Source organism: Nematostella vectensis, chromosome 1, assembly GCF_932526225.1.
Source record: "Nematostella vectensis chromosome 1, jaNemVect1.1, whole genome shotgun sequence".
Lineage (NCBI taxonomy): Eukaryota > Metazoa > Cnidaria > Anthozoa > Actiniaria > Edwardsiidae > Nematostella > Nematostella vectensis.
The window spans coordinates 5,314,167-5,336,845 of NC_064034.1; the positions used below are offsets into that span (position 1 = coordinate 5,314,167).

At 42.5% G+C, this 22,679-nt stretch overlaps 1 protein-coding gene across 1 annotated transcript in view; it reads left to right on the forward strand.

The window, feature by feature from the left end:
- Nucleotides 1–22,492, forward strand: part of LOC5510652 (sortilin) — a 35,914-nt gene extending 13,422 nt beyond the window's left edge. The window contains exon 23 of the mRNA XM_032379829.2: nucleotides 21,513–22,492. Within this exon, the coding sequence (XP_032235720.1) occupies nucleotides 21,513–21,536 (24 nt within the window). The 3' untranslated portion in view covers nucleotides 21,537–22,492. The remainder of the gene's footprint in view (nucleotides 1–21,512) is intronic.
- The last annotated feature ends 187 nt before the right edge of the window (nucleotides 22,493–22,679 follow it).

Here is a 22,679-nt window from a genome sequence, read left to right on the forward strand (position 1 = left end):
ATAGAGATGACATATGTATACCCCCTCCCTACACAGTGATAGAGAGGACATATGTATACCCTCTCCCCCTACAGTGATAAAGATGATATGTATACCCCTCTCCCCACAGTTATAGAGATGACATGTATACCCCCTCCCCCACAGTGATAGAGATGACATATGTATACCCTCTCCCCCACAGTGATAGAGATATGTATACCCCCTCCCCCCACAGTGATAGAGATATGTATACCCCCTCCCCCTACAGTGATAAAGATGACATGTATACCCCCTCCCCCCACAGTGATAGAGATGACATGTATACCCCCTCCCAACACATAAAATAATTTTATGTATCTCTGTATCTCCATCCCCTTCTCCCTGTAGTTTGTCTGATGTATGCATACCCCTCTCCCCTGCACTGGATAGATACGACATGTATACCCCTTCCTCTGTAGTAATAGAGACGATGTATGTATACATCTTCCCCTGCGTTGGATAGATACGACATGTATACCCCTTCCTCTGTAGTAATAGAGACGATGTATGTATACATCTTCCCCTGCGTTGGATAGATACGACATGTATACCCCTTCCTCTGTAGTAATAGAGACGATGTATGTATACATCTTCCCCTGCGTTGGATAGATACGACATGTAGACCCCTTCCTCTGTAGTAATAGAGACGATGTTTGTATACATCTTCCCCTGCGTTGGATAGATACGACATGTATACCCTTCCTCTGTAGTAATAGAGACGATGTATGTATACATCTTCCCCTGCACTGGTGTACGACATGTATACCCCTTCCTCTGTAGTAATAGAGACGATGTATGTATACATCTTCCCCTGCGTTGGATAGATACGACATGTATACCCCTTCCTCTGTAGTAATAGAGACGATGTATGTATACATCTTCCCCTGCACTGGATAGATACGACATGTATACCCCTTCCTCTGTAGTAATAGAGACGATGTATGTATACATCTTCCCCTGCACTGGATAGATACGACATGTATACCCCTTCCTCTGTAGTAATAGAGACGATGTATGTATACATCTTCCCCTGCACTGGATAGATACGACATGTATACCCCTTCCTCTGTAGTAATAGAGACGATGTATGTATACATCTTCCCCTGCACTGGATAGATACGACATGTATACCCCTTCCTCTGTAGTAATAGAGACGATGTATGTATACATCTTCCCCTGCGTTGGATGGAGACGACATGTATACCCCTTCCTCTGTAGTAATAGAGACGATGTATGTATACATCTTCCCCTGCGTTGGATAGATACGACATGTATACCCCTTCCTCTGTAGTAATAGAGACGATGTATGTATACATCTTCCCCTGCGTTGGATAGATACGACATGTATACCCCTTCCTCTGTAGTAATAGAGACGATGTATGTATACATCTTCCCCTGCGTTGGATAGATACGACATGTATACCCCTTCCTCTGTAGTAATAGAGACGATGTATGTATACATCTTCCCCTGCACTGGATAGATACGACATGTATACCCCTTCCTCTGTAGTAATAGAGACGATGTATGTATACATCTTCCCCTGCACTGGATAGATACGACATGTATACCCCTTCCTCTGTAGTAATAGAGACGATGTATGTATACATCTTGCCATGCGTTGGATAGATACGACATGTATACCCCTTCCTCTGTAGTAATAGAGACGATGTATGTATACATCTTCCCCTGCACTGGATAGATACGACATGTATACCCCTTCCTCTGTAGTAATAGAGACGATGTATGTATACATCTTCCCCTGCACTGGATAGATACGACATGTATACCCCTTCCTCTGCAGTAATAGAGACGATGTATGTATACATCTTCCCCTGCACTGGATAGATACGACATGTATACCCCTTCCTCTGTAGTAATAGAGACGATGTATGTATACATCTTCCCCTGCACTGGATAGATACGACATGTATACCCCTTCCTCTGTAGTAATAGAGACGATGTATGTATACATCTTCCCCTGCACTGGATAGATACGACATGTATACCCCTTCCTCTGCAGTAATAGAGACGATGTATGTATACATCTTCCCCTGCACTGGATAGATACGACATGTATACCCCTTCCTCTGTAGTAATAGAGACGATGTATGTATACATCTTCCCCTGCACTGGATAGATACGACATGTATACCCCTTCCTCTGTAGTAATAGAGACGATGTATGTATACATCTTCCCCTGCACTGGATAGATACGACATGTATACCCCTTCCTCTGTAGTAATAGAGACGATGTATGTATACATCTTCCCCTGCGTTGGATAGATACGACATGTATACCCCTTCCTCTGTAGTAATAGAGACGATGTATGTATACATCTTCCCCTGCACTGGATAGATACGACATGTATACCCCTTCCTCTGTAGTAATAGAGACGATGTATGTATACATTTTCCCCTGCGTTGGATAGATACGACATGTATACCCCTTTCTCTGTAGTAATAGAGACGATGTATGTATACATCTTCCCCTGCGTTGGATAGATACGACATGTATACCCCTTCCTCTGTAGTAATAGAGACGATGTATGTATACATCTTCCCCTGCGTTGGATAGATACGACATGTATACCCCTTCCTCTGTAGTAATAGAGACGATGTATGTATACATCTTCCCCTGCACTGGTGTACGACATGTATACCCCTTCCTCTGTAGTAATAGAGACGATGTATGTATACATCTTCCCCTGCGTTGGATAGATACGACATGTATACCCCTTCCTCTGTAGTAATAGAGACGATGTATGTATACATCTTCCCCTGCACTGGATAGATACGACATGTATACCCCTTCCTCTGTAGTAATAGAGACGATGTATGTATACATCTTCCCCTGCACTGGATAGATACGACATGTATACCCCTTCCTCTGTAGTAATAGAGACGATGTATGTATACATCTTCCCCTGCGTTGGATAGATACGACATGTATACCCCTTCCTCTGTAGTAATAGAGACGATGTATGTATACATCTTCCCCTGCACTGGATAGATACGACATGTATACCCCTTCCTCTGTAGTAATAGAGACGATGTATGTATACATCTTCCCCTGCGTTGGATGGAGACGACATGTATACCCCTTCCTCTGTAGTAATAGAGACGATGTATGTATACATCTTCCCCTGCGTTGGATAGATACGACATGTATACCCCTTCCTCTGTAGTAATAGAGACGATGTATGTATACATCTTCCCCTGCGTTGGATAGATACGACATGTATACCCCTTCCTCTGTAGTAATAGAGACGATGTATGTATACATCTTCCCCTGCGTTGGATAGATACGACATGTATACCCCTTCCTCTGTAGTAATAGAGACGATGTATGTATACATCTTCCCCTGCACTGGATAGATACGACATGTATACCCCTTCCTCTGTAGTAATAGAGACGATGTATGTATACATCTTCCCCTGCACTGGATAGATACGACATGTATACCCCTTCCTCTGTAGTAATAGAGACGATGTATGTATACATCTTGCCATGCGTTGGATAGATACGACATGTATACCCCTTCCTCTGTAGTAATAGAGACGATGTATGTATACATCTTCCCCTGCACTGGATAGATACGACATGTATACCCCTTCCTCTGTAGTAATAGAGACGATGTATGTATATATCTTCCCCTGCACTTTATAGATACGACATGTATACCCCTTCCTCTGTAGTAATAGAGACGATGTATGTATACATCTTCCCCTGCACTGGATAGATACGACATGTATACCCCTTCCTCTGTAGTAATAGAGACGATGTATGTATACATCTTCCCCTGCACTGGATAGATACGACATGTATACCCCTTCCTCTGCAGTAATAGAGACGATGTATGTATACATCTTCCCCTGCACTGGATAGATACGACATGTATACCCCTTCCTCTGTAGTAATAGAGACGATGTATGTATACATCTTCCCCTGCACTGGATAGATACGACATGTATACCCCTTCCTCTGTAGTAATAGAGACGATGTATGTATACATCTTCCCCTGCACTGGATAGATACGACATGTATACCCCTTCCTCTGTAGTAATAGAGACGATGTATGTATACATCTTCCCCTGCGTTGGATAGATACGACATGTATACCCCTTCCTCTGTAGTAATAGAGACGATGTATGTATACATCTTCCCCTGCACTGGATAGATACGACATGTATACCCCTTCCTCTGTAGTAATAGAGACGATGTATGTATACATTTTCCCCTGCGTTGGATAGATACGACATGTATACCCCTTCCTCTGTGGTAATAGAGACGATGTATGTATACATCTTCCCCTGCGTTGGATAGATACGACATGTATACCCCTTCCTCTGTAGTAATAGAGACGATGTATGTATACATCTTCCCCTGCGTTGGATAGATACGACATGTATACCCCTTCCTCTGTAGTAATAGAGACGATGTATGTATACATCTTCCCCTGCGTTGGATAGATACGACATGTATACCCCTTCCTCTGTAGTAATAGAGACGATGTATGTATACATCTTCCCCTGCGTTGGATAGATACGACATGTATACCCCTTCCTCTGTAGTAATAGAGACGATGTATGTATACATCTTCCCCTGCGTTGGATAGATACGACATGTATACCCCTTCCTCTGTAGTAATAGAGACGATGTATGTATACATCTTCCCCTGCGTTGGATAGATACGACTTGTATACCCCTTCCTCTGTAGTAATAGAGACGATGTATGTATACATCTTCCCCTGCGTTGGATAGATACGACATGTATACCCCTTCCTCTGTAGTAATAGAGACGATGTATGTATACATCTTCCCCTGCACTGGATAGATACGACATGTATACCCCTTCCTCTGTAGTAATAGAGACGATGTATGTATACATCTTCCCCTGCACTGGATAGATACGACATGTATACCCCTTCCTCTGTAGTAATAGAGACGATGTATGTATACATCTTCCCCTGCACTGGATAGATACGACATGTATACCCCTTCCTCTGTAGTAATAGAGACGATGTATGTATACATCTTCCCCTGCGTTGGATAGATACGACATGTATACCCCTTCCTCTGCAGTAATAGAGACGATGTATGTATACATCTTCCCCTGCGTTGGATAGATACGACATGTATACCCCTTCCTCTGCAGTAATAGAGACGATGTATGTATACATCTTCCCCTGCGTTGGATAGATACGACATGTATACCCCTTCCTCTGCAGTAATAGAGACGATGTATGTATACATCTTCCCCTGCGTTGGATAGATACGACATGTATACCCCTTCCTCTGTAGTAATAGAGACGATGTATGTATACATCTTCCCCTGCACTGGATAGATACGACATGTATACCCCTTCCTCTGTAGTAATAGAGACGATGTATGTATACATCTTCCCCTGCACTGGATAGATACGACATGTATACCCCTTCCTCTGTAGTAATAGAGACGATGTATGTATACATCTTGCCATGCGTTGGATAGATACGACATGTATACCCCTTCCTCTGTAGTAATAGAGACGATGTATGTATACATCTTCCCCTGCACTGGATAGATACGACATGTATACCCCTTCCTCTGTAGTAATAGAGACGATGTATGTATACATCTTCCCCTGCACTTTATAGATACGACATGTATACCCCTTCCTCTGTAGTAATAGAGACGATGTATGTATACATCTTCCCCTGCACTGGATAGATACGACATGTATACCCCTTCCTCTGTAGTAATAGAGACGATGTATGTATACATCTTCCCCTGCACTGGATAGATACGACATGTATACCCCTTCCTCTGCAGTAATAGAGACGATGTATGTATACATCTTCCCCTGCACTGGATAGATACGACATGTATACCCCTTCCTCTGTAGTAATAGAGACGATGTATGTATACATCTTCCCCTGCACTGGATAGATACGACATGTATACCCCTTCCTCTGTAGTAATAGAGACGATGTATGTATACATCTTCCCCTGCACTGGATAGATACGACATGTATACCCCTTCCTCTGTAGTAATAGAGACGATGTATGTATACATCTTCCCCTGCGTTGGATAGATACGACATGTATACCCCTTCCTCTGTAGTAATAGAGACGATGTATGTATACATCTTCCCCTGCGTTGGATAGATACGACATGTATACCCCTTCCTCTGTAGTAATAGAGACGATGTATGTATACATTTTCCCCTGCGTTGGATAGATACGACATGTATACCCCTTCCTCTGTGGTAATAGAGACGATGTATGTATACATCTTCCCCTGCGTTGGATAGATACGACATGTATACCCCTTCCTCTGTAGTAATAGAGACGATGTATGTATACATCTTCCCCTGCGTTGGATAGATACGACATGTATACCCCTTCCTCTGTAGTAATAGAGACGATGTATGTATACATCTTCCCCTGCGTTGGATAGATACGACATGTATACCCCTTCCTCTGTAGTAATAGAGACGATGTATGTATACATCTTCCCCTGCGTTGGATAGATACGACATGTATACCCCTTCCTCTGTAGTAATAGAGACGATGTATGTATACATCTTCCCCTGCGTTGGATAGATACGACATGTATACCCCTTCCTCTGTAGTAATAGAGACGATGTATGTATACATCTTCCCCTGCGTTGGATAGATACGACTTGTATACCCCTTCCTCTGTAGTAATAGAGACGATGTATGTATACATCTTCCCCTGCGTTGGATAGATACGACATGTATACCCCTTCCTCTGTAGTAATAGAGACGATGTATGTATACATCTTCCCCTGCACTGGATAGATACGACATGTATACCCCTTCCTCTGTAGTAATAGAGACGATGTATGTATACATCTTCCCCTGCACTGGATAGATACGACATGTATACCCCTTCCTCTGTAGTAATAGAGACGATGTATGTATACATCTTCCCCTGCACTGGATAGATACGACATGTATACCCCTTCCTCTGTAGTAATAGAGACGATGTATGTATACATCTTCCCCTGCGTTGGATAGATACGACATGTATACCCCTTCCTCTGCAGTAATAGAGACGATGTATGTATACATCTTCCCCTGCGTTGGATAGATACGACATGTATACCCCTTCCTCTGCAGTAATAGAGACGATGTATGTATACATCTTCCCCTGCGTTGGATAGATACGACATGTATACCCCTTCCTCTGCAGTAATAGAGACGATGTATGTATACATCTTCCCCTGCGTTGGATAGATACGACATGTATACCCCTTCCTCTGTAGTAATAGAGACGATGTATGTATACATCTTCCCCTGCGTTGGATAGATACGACATGTATACCCCTTCCTCTGTAGTAATAGAGACGATGTATGTATACATCTTCCCCTGCGTTGGATAGATACGACATGTATACCCCTTCCTCTGTAGTAATAGAGACGATGTATGTATACATCTTCCCCTGCACTGGATAGATACGACATGTATACCCCTTCCTCTGTAGTAATAGAGACGATGTATGTATACATCTTCCCCTGCACTGGATAGATACGACATGTATACCCCTTCCTCTGTAGTAATAGAGACGATGTATGTATACATCTTCCCCTGCACTGGATAGATACGACATGTATACCCCTTCCTCTGTAGTAATAGAGACGATGTATGTATACATCTTCCCCTGCGTTGGATAGATACGACATGTATACCCCTTCCTCTGTAGTAATAGAGACGATGTATGTATACATCTTCCCCTGCGTTGGATAGATACGACATGTATACCCCTTCCTCTGTAGTAATAGAGACGATGTATGTATACATCTTCCCCTGCGTTGGATAGATACGACATGTATACCCCTTCCTCTGTAGTAATAGAGACGATGTATGTATACATCTTCCCCTGCGTTGGATAGATACGACATGTATACCCCTTCCTCTGTAGTAATAGAGACGATGTATGTATACATCTTCCCCTGCACTGGATAGATACGACATGTATACCCCTTCCTCTGTAGTAATAGAGACGATGTATGTATACATCTTCCCCTGCGTTGGATAGATACGACATGTATACCCCTTCCTCTGTAGTAATAGAGACGATGTATGTATTCATCTTCCCCTGCACTGGATAGATACGACATGTATACCCCTTCCTCTGTAGTAATAGAGACGATGTATGTATACATCTTCCCCTGCACTGGATAGATACGACATGTATACCCCTTCCTCTGTAGTAATAGAGACGATGTATGTATACATCTTCCCCTGCGTTGGATGGAGACGACATGTATACCCCTTCCTCTGTAGTAATAGAGACGATGTATGTATACATCTTCCCCTGCACTGGATAGATACGACATGTATACCCCTTCCTCTGTAGTAATAGAGACGATGTATGTATACATCTTCCCCTGCACTGGATAGATACGACATGTACACCCCTTCCTCTGTAGTAATTGAGACGATGTATGTATACATCTTCCCCTGCACTGGATAGATACGACATGTATACCCCTTCCTCTGTAGTAATAGAGACGATGTATGTATACATCTTCCCCTGCGTTGGATAGATACGACATGTATACCCCTTCCTCTGTAGTAATAGAGACGATGTATATGTCTACATCTTCCCCTGCGTTGGATAGATACGACATGTATACCCCTTCCTCTGTAGTAATAGAGACGATGTATGTATACATCTTCCCCTGCGTTGGATAGATACGACATGTATACCCCTTCCTCTGTAGTAATAGAGACGATGTATGTATACATCTTCCCCTGCACTGGATAGATACGACATGTATACCCCTTCCTCTGTAGTAATAGAGACGATGTATGTATACATCTTCCCCTGCGTTGGATAGATACGACATGTATACCCCTTCCTCTGTAGTAATAGAGACGATGTATGTATACATCTTCCCCTGCGTTGGATAGATACGACATGTATACCCCTTCTTCTGTAGTAATAGAGACGATGTATGTATACATCTTCCCCTGCACTGGATAGATACGACATGTATACCCCTTCCTCTGCAGTAATAGAGACGATGTATGTATACATCTTCCCCTGCACTGGATAGATACGACATGTATACCCCTTCCTCTGTAGTAATAGAGACGATGTATGTATACATCTTCCCCTGCACTGGATAGATACGACATGTATACCCCTTCCTCTGTAGTAATAGAGACGATGTATGTATACATCTTCCCCTGCACTGGATAGATACGACATGTATACCCCTTCCTCTGCAGTAATAGAGACGATGTATGTATACATCTTCCCCTGCACTGGATAGATACGACATGTATACCCCTTCCTCTGTAGTAATAGAGACGATGTATGTATACATCTTCCCCTGCACTGGATAGATACGACATGTATACCCCTTCCTCTGTAGTAATAGAGACGATGTATGTATACATCTTCCCCTGCACTGGATAGATACGACATGTATACCCCTTCCTCTGTAGTAATAGAGACGATGTATGTATACATCTTCCCCTGCGTTGGATAGATACGACATGTATACCCCTTCCTCTGTAGTAATAGAGACGATGTATGTATACATCTTCCCCTGCACTGGATAGATACGACATGTATACCCCTTCCTCTGTAGTAATAGAGACGATGTATGTATACATCTTCCCCTGCACTGGATAGATACGACATGTATACCCCTTCCTCTGTAGTAATAGAGACGATGTATGTATACATCTTTCCCTGCACTGGATAGATACGACATGTATACCCCTTCCTCTGTAGTAATAGAGACGATGTATGTATACATCTTCCCCTGCGTTGGATAGATACGACATGTATACCCCTTCCTCTGTAGTAATAGAGACGATGTATGTATACATCTTCCCCTGCACTGGATAGATACGACATGTATACCCCTTCCTCTGTAGTAATAGAGACGATGTATGTATACATCTTCCCCTGCACTGGATAGATACGACATGTATACCCCTTCCTCTGTAGTAATAGAGACGATGTATGTATACATCTTCCCCTGCACTGGATAGATACGACATGTATACCCCTTCCTCTGTAGTAATAGAGACGATGTATGTATACATCTTCCCCTGCGTTGGATAGATACGACATGTATACCCCTTCCTCTGTAGTAATAGAGACGATGTATGTATACATCTTCCCCTGCGTTGGATAGATACGACATGTATACCCCTTCCTCTGTAGTAATAGAGACGATGTATGTATACATCTTCCCCTGCGTTGGATAGATACGACATGTATACCCCTTCCTCTGTAGTAATAGAGACGATGTATGTATACATCTTCCCCTGCGTTGGATAGATACGACATGTATACCCCTTCCTCTGTAGTAATAGAGACGATGTATGTATACATCTTCCCCTGCACTGGATAGATACGACATGTATACCCCTTCCTCTGTAGTAATAGAGACGATGTATGTATACATCTTCCCCTGCGTTGGATAGATACGACATGTATACCCCTTCCTCTGTAGTAATAGAGACGATGTATGTATTCATCTTCCCCTGCACTGGATAGATACGACATGTATACCCCTTCCTCTGTAGTAATAGAGACGATGTATGTATACATCTTCCCCTGCACTGGATAGATACGACATGTATACCCCTTCCTCTGTAGTAATAGAGACGATGTATGTATACATCTTCCCCTGCGTTGGATGGAGACGACATGTATACCCCTTCCTCTGTAGTAATAGAGACGATGTATGTATACATCTTCCCCTGCACTGGATAGATACGACATGTATACCCCTTCCTCTGTAGTAATAGAGACGATGTATGTATACATCTTCCCCTGCACTGGATAGATACGACATGTACACCCCTTCCTCTGTAGTAATTGAGACGATGTATGTATACATCTTCCCCTGCACTGGATAGATACGACATGTATACCCCTTCCTCTGTAGTAATAGAGACGATGTATGTATACATCTTCCCCTGCGTTGGATAGATACGACATGTATACCCCTTCCTCTGTAGTAATAGAGACGATGTATATGTCTACATCTTCCCCTGCGTTGGATAGATACGACATGTATACCCCTTCCTCTGTAGTAATAGAGACGATGTATGTATACATCTTCCCCTGCGTTGGATAGATACGACATGTATACCCCTTCCTCTGTAGTAATAGAGACGATGTATGTATACATCTTCCCCTGCACTGGATAGATACGACATGTATACCTCTTCCTCTGTAGTAATAGAGACGATGTATGTATACATCTTCCCCTGCGTTGGATAGATACGACATGTATACCCCTTCCTCTGTAGTAATAGAGACGATGTATGTATACATCTTCCCCTGCGTTGGATAGATACGACATGTATACCCCTTCCTCTGTAGTAATAGAGACGATGTATGTATACATCTTCCCCTGCACTGGATAGATACGACATGTATACCCCTTCCTCTGCAGTAATAGAGACGATGTATGTATACATCTTCCCCTGCACTGGATAGATACGACATGTATACCCCTTCCTCTGTAGTAATAGAGACGATGTATGTATACATCTTCCCCTGCACTGGATAGATACGACATGTATACCCCTTCCTCTGTAGTAATAGAGACGATGTATGTATACATCTTCCCCTGCACTGGATAGATACGACATGTATACCCCTTCCTCTGCAGTAATAGAGACGATGTATGTATACATCTTCCCCTGCACTGGATAGATACGACATGTATACCCCTTCCTCTGTAGTAATAGAGACGATGTATGTATACATCTTCCCCTGCACTGGATAGATACGACATGTATACCCCTTCCTCTGTAGTAATAGAGACGATGTATGTATACATCTTCCCCTGCACTGGATAGATACGACATGTATACCCCTTCCTCTGTAGTAATAGAGACGATGTATGTATACATCTTCCCCTGCGTTGGATAGATACGACATGTATACCCCTTCCTCTGTAGTAATAGAGACGATGTATGTATACATCTTCCCCTGCACTGGATAGATACGACATGTATACCCCTTCCTCTGTAGTAATAGAGACGATGTATGTATACATCTTCCCCTGCACTGGATAGATACGACATGTATACCCCTTCCTCTGTAGTAATAGAGACGATGTATGTATACATCTTTCCCTGCACTGGATAGATACGACATGTATACCCCTTCCTCTGTAGTAATAGAGACGATGTATGTATACATCTTCCCCTGCGTTGGATAGATACGACATGTATACCCCTTCCTCTGTAGTAATAGAGACGATGTATGTATACATCTTCCCCTGCACTGGATAGATACGACATGTATACCCCTTCCTCTGTAGTAATAGAGACGATGTATGTATACATTTTCCCCTGCGTTGGATAGATACGACATGTATACCCCTTCCTCTGTAGTAATAGAGACGATGTATGTATACATCTTCCCCTGCGTTGGATAGATACGACATGTATACCCCTTCCTCTGTAGTAATAGAGACGATGTATGTATACATCTTCCCCTGCGTTGGATAGATACGACATGTATACCCCTTCCTCTGTAGTAATAGAGACGATGTATGTATACATCTTCCCCTGCGTTGGATAGATACGACATGTATACCCCTTCCTCTGTAGTAATAGAGACGATGTATGTATACATCTTCCCCTGCGTTGGATAGATACGACATGTATACCCCTTCCTCTGTAGTAATAGAGACGATGTATGTATACATCTTCCCCTGCACTGGATAGATACGACATGTATACCCCTTCCTCTGTAGTAATAGAGACGATGTATGTATACATCTTCCCCTGCACTGGATAGATACGACATGTATACCCCTTCCTCTGTAGTAATAGAGACGATGTATGTATACATCTTCCCCAGCGTTGGATAGATACGACATGTATACCCCTTCCTCTGTAGTAATAGAGACGATGTATGTATACATTTTCCCCTGCGTTGGATAGATACGACATGTATACCCCTTCCTCTGTAGTAATAGAGACGATGTATGTATACATCTTCCCCTGCGTTGGATAGATACGACATGTATACCCCTTCCTCTGTAGTAATAGAGACGATGTATGTATACATCTTCCCCTGCGTTGGATAGATACGACATGTATACCCCTTCCTCTGTAGTAATAGAGACGATGTATGTATACATCTTCCCCTGCACTGGATAGATACGACATGTATACCCCTTCCTCTGTAGTAATAGAGACGATGTATGTATACATCTTCCCCTGCACTGGATAGATACGACATGTATACCCCTTCCTCTGTAGTAATAGAGACGATGTATGTATACATCTTCCCCTGCACTGGATAGATACGACATGTATACCCCTTCCTCTGTAGTAATAGAGACGATGTATGTATACATCTTCCCCTGCGTTGGATAGATACGACATGTATACCCCTTCCTCTGCAGTAATAGAGACGATGTATGTATACATCTTTCCCTGCGTTGGATAGATACGACATGTATACCCCTTCCTCTGTAGTAATAGAGACGATGTATGTATACATCTTCCCCTGCGTTGGATAGATACGACATGTATACCCCTTCCTCTGTAGTAATAGAGACGATGTATGTATACATCTTCCCCTGCGTTGGATAGATACGACATGTATACCCCTTCCTCTGTAGTAATAGAGACGATGTATGTATACATCTTCCCCTGCGTTGGATAGATACGACATGTATACCCCTTCCTCTGTAGTAATAGAGACGATGTATGTATACATCTTACCCTGCGTTGGATAGATACGACATGTATACCCCTTCCTCTGTAGTAATAGAGACGATGTATGTATACATCTTCCCCTGCGTTGGATAGATACGACATGTATACCCCTTCCTCTGTAGTAATAGAGACGATGTATGTATACATCTTCCCCTGCACTGGATAGATACGACATGTATACCCCTTCCTCTGTAGTAATAGAGACGATGTATGTATACATCTTCCCCTGCGTTGGATAGATACGACATGTATACCCCTTCCTCTGTAGTAATAGAGACGATGTATGTATACATCTTCCCCTGCGTTGGATAGATACGACATGTATACCCCTTCCTCTGTAGTAATAGAGACGATGTATGTATACATCTTCCCCTGCGTTGGATAGATACGACATGTATACCCCTTCCTCTGTAGTAATAGAGACGATGTATGTATACATCTTCCCCTGCGTTGGATAGATACGACATGTATACCCCTTCCTCTGTAGTAATAGAGACGATGTATGTATACATCTTCCCCTGCACTGGATAGATACGACATGTATACCCCTTCCTCTGTAGTAATAGAGACGATGTATGTATACATCTTCCCCTGCGTTGGATAGATACGACATGTATACCCCTTCCTCTGTAGTAATAGAGACGATGTATGTATACATCTTCCCCTGCGTTGGATAGATACGACATGTATACCCCTTCCTCTGTAGTAATAGAGACGATGTATGTATACATCTTCCCCTGCGTTGGATAGATACGACATGTATACCCCTTCCTCTGTAGTAATAGAGACGATGTATGTATACATCTTCCCCTGCACTGGATAGATACGACATGTATAATAGAGACGATGTATGTATACATCTCCCCCTGCGTTGGATAGATACGACATGTATACCCCTTCCTCTGTAGTAATAGAGACGATGTATGTATACATCTTCCCCTGCGTTGGATAGATACGACATGTATACCCCTTCCTCTGTAGTAATAGAGACGATGTATGTATACATCTTCCCCTGCACTTGATAGATACGACATGTATACCCCTTCCTCTGTAGTAATAGAGACGATGTATGTATACATCTTCCCCTGCACTGGATAGATACGACATGTAGACCCCTTCCTCTGCAGTAATAGAGACGATGTATGTATACATCTTCCCCTGCACTGGATAGATACGACATGTATACCCCTTCCTCTGTAGTAATAGAGACGATGTATGTATACATCTTCCCCTGCACTGGATAGATACGACATGTATAATAGAGACGATGTATGTATACATCTTCCCATGCGTTGGATAGATACGACATGTATACCCCTTCCTCTGTAGTAATAGAGACGATGTATGTATACATCTTCCCATGCGTTGGATAGATACGACATGTATACCCCTTCCTCTGTAGTAATAGAGACGATGTATGTATACATCTTCCCCTGCACTGGATAGATACGACATGTATAATAGAGACGATGTATGTATACATCTTCCCATGCGTTGGATAGATACGACATGTAGACCCCTTCCTCTGTAGTAATAGAGACGATGTTTGTATACATCTTCCCCTGCGTTGGATAGATACGACATGTATACCCCTTCCTCTGTAGTAATAGAGACGATGTATGTATACATCTTCCCCTGCACTGGATAGATACGACATGTATACCCCTTCCTCTGTAGTAATAGAGACGATGTATGTATACATCTTCCCCTGCACTGGATGGAGACGACATGTATACCCCTTCCTCTGTAGTAATAGAGACGATGTATGTATACATCTTCCCCTGCACTGGATAGATACGACATGTATACCCCTTCCTCTGTAGTAATAGAGACGATGTATGTATACATCTTCCCCTGCACTGGATAGATACGACATGTATAATAGAGACGATGTATGTATACATCTTCCCATGCGTTGGATAGATACGACATGTATACCCCTTCCTCTGTAGTAATAGAGACGATGTATGTATACATCTTCCCCTGCGTTGGATAGATACGACATGTATACCCCTTCCTCTGTAGTAATAGAGACGATGTATGTATACATCTTCCCCTGCGTTGGATAGATACGACATGTATACCCCTTCCTCTGTAGTAATAGAGACGATGTATGTATACATCTTCCCCTGCACTGGATAGATACGACATGTATACCCCTTCCTCTGTAGTAATAGAGACGATGTATGTATACATCTTCCCCTGCGTTGGATAGATACGACATGTATACCCCTTCCTCTGTAGTAATAGAGACGATGTATGTATACATCTTCCCCTGCGTTGGATAGATACGACATGTATACCCCTTCCTCTGTAGTAATAGAGACGATGTATGTATACATCTTCCCCTGCGTTGGATAGATACGACATGTATACCCCTTCCTCTGTAGTAATAGAGACGATGTATGTATACATCTTCCCCTGCGTTGGATAGATACGACATGTATACCCCTTCCTCTGTAGTAATAGAGACGATGTATGTATACATCTTCCCCTGCACTGGATAGATACGACATGTATACCCCTTCCTCTGCAGTAATAGAGACGATGTATGTATACATCTTCCCCTGCACTGGATAGATACGACATGTATACCCCTTCCTCTGCAGTAATAGAGACGATGTATGTATACATCTTCCCCTGCGTTGGATAGATACGACATGTATACCCCTTCCTCTGTAGTAATAGAGACGATGTATGTATACATCTTCCCCTGCACTGGATAGATACGACATGTATACCCCTTCCTCTGTAGTAATAGAGACGATGTATGTATACATGTTCCCCTGCGTTGGATAGATACGACATGTATACCTCTTCCTCTGTAGTAATAGAGACGATGTATGTATACATCTTCCCCTGCGTTGGATAGATACGACATGTATACCCCTTCCTCTGTAGTAATAGAGACGATGTATGTATACATCTTCCCCTGCACTGGATAGATACGACATGTATACCCCTTCCTCTGTAGTAATAGAGACGATGTATGTATACATCTTCCCCTGCGTTGGATAGATACGACATGTATACCCCTTCCTCTGTAGTAATAGAGACGATGTATGTATACATCTTCCCCTGCGTTGGATAGATACGACATGTATACCCCTTCCTCTGTAGTAATAGAGACGATGTATGTATACATCTTCCCCTGCGTTGGATAGATACGACATGTATACCCCTTCCTCTGTAGTAATAGAGACGATGTATGTATACATCTTCCCCTGCGTTGGATAGATACGACATGTATACCCCTTCCTCTGTAGTAATAGAGACGATGTATGTATACATCTTCCCCTGCACTGGATAGATACGACATGTATACCCCTTCCTCTGTAGTAATAGAGACGATGTATGTATACATCTTCCCCTGCGTTGGATAGATACGACATGTATACCCCTTCCTCTGTAGCAATAGAGACGATGTATGTATACATCTTCCCCTGCGTTGGATAGATACGACATGTATACCCCTTCCTCTGTAGTAATAGAGACGATGTATGTATACATCTTCCCCTGCGTTGGATAGATACGACATGTATACCCCTTCCTCTGTAGTAATAGAGACGATGTATGTATACATCTTCCCCTGCGTTGGATAGATACGACATGTATACCCCTTCCTCTGTAGTAATAGAGACGATGTATGTATACATCTTCCCCTGCACTGGATAGATACGACATGTAGACCCCTTCCTCTGCAGTAATAGAGACGATGTATGTATACATCTTCCCCTGCACTGGATAGATACGACATGTATACCCCTTCCTCTGTAGTAATAGAGACGATGTATGTATACATTTTCCCCTGCGTTGGTTAGATACGACATGTATACCCCTTCCTCTGTAGTAATAGAGACGATGTATGTATACATCTTCCCCTGCGTTGGATAGATACGACATGTATACCCCTTCCTCTGTAGTAATAGAGACGATGTATGTATACATCTTCCCCTGCGTTGGATAGATACGACATGTATACCCCTTCCTCTGTAGTAATAGAGACGATGTATGTATACATCTTCCCCTGCGTTGGATAGATACGACATGTATACCCCTTCCTCTGTAGTAATAGAGACGATGTATGTATACATCTTCCCCTGCACTGGATAGATACGACATGTATACCCCTTCCTCTGTAGTAATAGAGACGATGTATGTATACATCTTCCCCTGCACTGGATAGATACGACATGTAGACCCCTTCCTCTGCAGTAATAGAGACGATGTATGTATACATCTTCCCCTGCACTGGATAGATACGACATGTATACCCCTTCCTCTGTAGTAATAGAGACGATGTATGTATACATTTTCCCCTGCGTTGGATAGATACGACATGTATACCCCTTCCTCTGTAGTAATAGAGACGATGTATGTATACATCTTCCCCTGCGTTGGATAGATACGACATGTATACCCCTTCCTCTGTAGTAATAGAGACGATGTATGTATACATCTTCCCCTGCGTTGGATAGATACGACATGTATACCCCTTCCTCTGTAGTAATAGAGACGATGTATGTATACATCTTCCCCTGCACTGGATAGATACGACATGTATACCCCTTCCTCTGTAGTAATAGAGACGATGTATGTATACATCTTCCCCTGCACTGGATAGATACGACATGTAGACCCCTTCCTCTGCAGTAATAGAGACGATGTATGTATACATCTTCCCCTGCACAGGATAGATACGACATGTATACCCCTTCCTCTGTAGTAATAGAGACGATGTATGTATACATCTTCCCCTGCACTGGATAGATACGACATGTATAATAGAGACGATGTATGTATACATCTTCCCATGCGTTGGATAGACACGACATGTATACCCCTTCCTCTGTAGTAATAGAGACGATGTATGTATACATCTTCCCATGCGTTGGATAGATACGACATGTATACCCCTTCCTCTGTAGTAATAGAGACGATGTATGTATACATCTTCCCCTGCACTGGATAGATACGACATGTATAATAGAGACGATGTATGTATACATCTTCCCATGCGTTGGATAGATACGACATGTATACCCCTTCCTCTGTAGTAATAGAGACGATGTATGTATACATCTTCCCCTGCGTTGGATAGATACGACATGTATACCCCTTCCTCTGTAGTAATAGAGACGATGTATGTATACATCTTCCCCTGCGTTGGATAGATACGACATGTATACCCCTTCCTCTGTAGTAATAGAGACGATGTATGTATACATCTTCCCCTGCACTGGATAGATACGACATGTATACCCCTTCCTCTGTAGTAATAGAGACGATGTATGTATACATCTTCCCCTGCACTGGATAGATACGACATGTAGACCCCTTCCTCTGCAGTAATAGAGACGATGTATGTATACATCTTCCCCTGCACTGGATAGATACGACATGTATACCCCTTCCCCTGTAGTAATAGAGACGATGTATGTATACATCTTCCCCTGCACTGGATAGATACGACATGTATAATAGAGACGATGTATGTATACATCTTCCCATGCGTTGGATAGACACGACATGTATACCCCTTCCTCTGTAGTAATAGAGACGATGTATGTATACATCTTCCCATGCGTTGGATAGATACGACATGTATACCCCTTCCTCTGTAGTAATAGAGACGATGTATGTATACATCTTCCCCTGCACTGGATAGATACGACATGTATAATAGAGACGATGTATGTATACATCTTCCCATGCGTTGGATAGATACGACATGTAGACCCCTTCCTCTGTAGTAATAGAGACGATGTTTGTATACATCTTCCCCTGCGTTGGATAGATACGACATGTATACCCCTTCCTCTGTAGTAATAGAGACGATGTATGTATACATCTTCCCCTGCACTGGATAGATACGACATGTATACCCCTTCCTCTGTAGTAATAGAGACGATGTATGTATACATCTTCCCCTGCACTGGATGGAGACGACATGTATACCCCTTCCTCTGTAGTAATAGAGACGATGTATGTATACATCTTCCCCTGCACTGGATAGATACGACATGTATACCCCTTCCTCTGTAGTAATAGAGACGATGTATGTATACATCTTCCCCTGCGTTGGATAGATACGACATGTATACCCCTTCCTCTGTAGTAATAGAGACGATGTATGTATACATCTTCCCCTGCACTGGATAGATACGACATGTATACCCCTTCCTCTGCAGTAATAGAGACGATGTATGTATACATCTTCCCCTGCACTGGATAGATACGACATGTATACCCCTTCCTCTGCAGTAATAGAGACGATGTATGTATACATCTTCCCCTGCGTTGGATAGATACGACATGTATACCCCTTCCTCTGTAGTAATAGAGACGATGTATGTATACATCTTCCCCTGCACTGGATAGATACGACATGTATACCCCTTCCTCTGTAGTAATAGAGACGATGTATGTATACATGTTCCCCTGCGTTGGATAGATACGACATGTATACCCCTTCCTCTGTAGTAATAGAGACGATGTATGTATACATCTTCCCCTGCGTTGGATAGATACGACATGTATACCCCTTCCTCTGTAGTAATAGAGACGATGTATGTATACATCTTCCCCTGCACTGGATAGATACGACATGTATACCCCTTCCTCTGTAGTAATAGAGACGATGTATGTATACATTTTCCCCTGCGTTGGATAGATACGACATGTATACCCCTTCCTCTGTAGTAATAGAGACGATGTATGTATACATCTTCCCCTGCGTTGGATAGATACGACATGTATACCCCTTCCTCTGTAGTAATAGAGACGATGTATGTATACATCTTCCCCTGCGTTGGATAGATACGACATGTATACCCCTTCCTCTGTAGTAATAGAGACGATGTATGTATACATCTTCCCCTGCGTTGGATAGATACGACATGTATACCCCTTCCTCTGTAGTAATAGAGACGATGTATGTATACATCTTCCCCTGCACTGGATAGATACGACATGTATACCCCTTCCTCTGCAGTAATAGAGACGATGTATGTATACATCTTCCCCTGCACTGGATAGATACGACATGTATACCCCTTCCTCTGTAGTAATAGAGACGATGTATGTATACATCTTCCCCTGCACTGGATGGAGACGACATGTATACCCCTTCCTCTGTAGTAATAGAGACGATGTATGTATACATCTTCCCCTGCGTTGGATAGATACGACATGTATACCCCTTCCTCTGTAGTAATAGAGACGATGTATGTATACATCTTCCCCTGCGTTGGATAGATACGACATGTATACCCCTTCCTCTGTAGTAATAGAGACGATGTATGTATACATCTTCCCCTGCACTGGATGGATACGACATGTATACCCCTTCCTCTGTAGTAATAGAGACGATGTATGTATACATCTTCCCCTGCACTGGATAGATACGACATGTAGACCCCTTCCTCTGTAGTAATAGAGACGATGTATGTATACATCTTCCCATGCGTTGGATAGATACGACATGTATACCACTTCCTCTGTAGTAATAGAGACGATGTATGTATACATCTTCCCCTGCACTGGATGGAGACGACATGTATACTCTTCCCTCTGTAGTGATAGATACGACAGATGTATACCCTCCCTGGGAGTGTCATAACAGTAGTTTTTACAGACTGCCCAGTCATACTTGTGCGAGAGGGAACTCATATTCTGCCGTCGAACCCCTTACAGTAACATTTACTGTACAAAGTGTTAGTAAGGTCTTTGTCTCACATTTAACTGATTTGGTTTCAATTCTTTTTAGGATGCACCTATGATCGACGTCTGAATCATAGTCCTATCTCAAGCACAGATAATTATTTAATATTTAAAGAATAGAAAACTAACAAAAGAAGAGAAATTGGTGCGTGCAAACAGTGCACGCATTGCTAGACCAAGAAAATCTGGAACTTCTTATACGCCATGTTGGCAGGTGCTGTGAAGTTGTTCGCCGATTTTTCTTTGTTTTGAGGCCAGCAATGTTCGCGCTATTTGCACTGCTTGGTATGTCCCTAGGGCTGATGGAATATAATATGACCTGACTGCTGATAAGACTGAAGTGAGTAAATTTTTAGTTTGGCTAAACAGGTCCTTTTAAAATGCACGTATTTTCAAAACATGTACACCATTAAATGAGGGTCTAGACAGGGTTCGGTATTTTTTCATTTCCATATGTGTAGTGTATGAAATTGCTGTTAGCTGTTTCAAGTAATTGTGTACTGTTATGCAGACCCCATCTAGTCCCTCTTGAATTGAAAAGGTACAAAAAGGCATCGATGAGCAAGATAATAATTTTAGCAACTGCAATACGAGACTGCCGTTTCAACAATTTATTGGTCCAGTGCCGTAGCAGACCTCCAAATGCTGAGGGGGAGGGGGGGGGGGGCACAATACAGAAACATTAAGAAAATATTTAGGGACACGGCCACGCCCCTACTGGTCATTTCCTTATAATTTTTGAAAATTTTAGGGGGGCACATGCCCCCAGTGCCCCACCACCTGCTACGGCCCTGTGGTTAACTGATTCATATATGTTGGTCAACTCCTGTTTTATAGTAACCATGGTAACCAGCCTTAGTTGCAATAGTAGTAGTAGTATTTTGTGACGGTTTAACGTCAGATATTTTGATAGATTTATTGGCTCTAACAATTGTACAGTAAATGTTTTCTAAACAAATTCCTTTGATGTAATGCACAATTGAGCCTTCAGCGAAATGCTGTATAAATAAATAAAAATTTCTACAACGCATGTAGTATTGTAGGGGACACCTTGCAGACCAAAGAGATGATGTAAGGAGGAGGTGGAGGTCGGAATGGAGTGGTTGAGTGTGTATGGGAGTGGGGTGCAGGTGTGTATGGGAATGGGGTTGTGTGTATGGGAATTGGGTGGTGTGGGAATGGGAATGAGTTGGTGTGGGAATGGGGTGGTGTG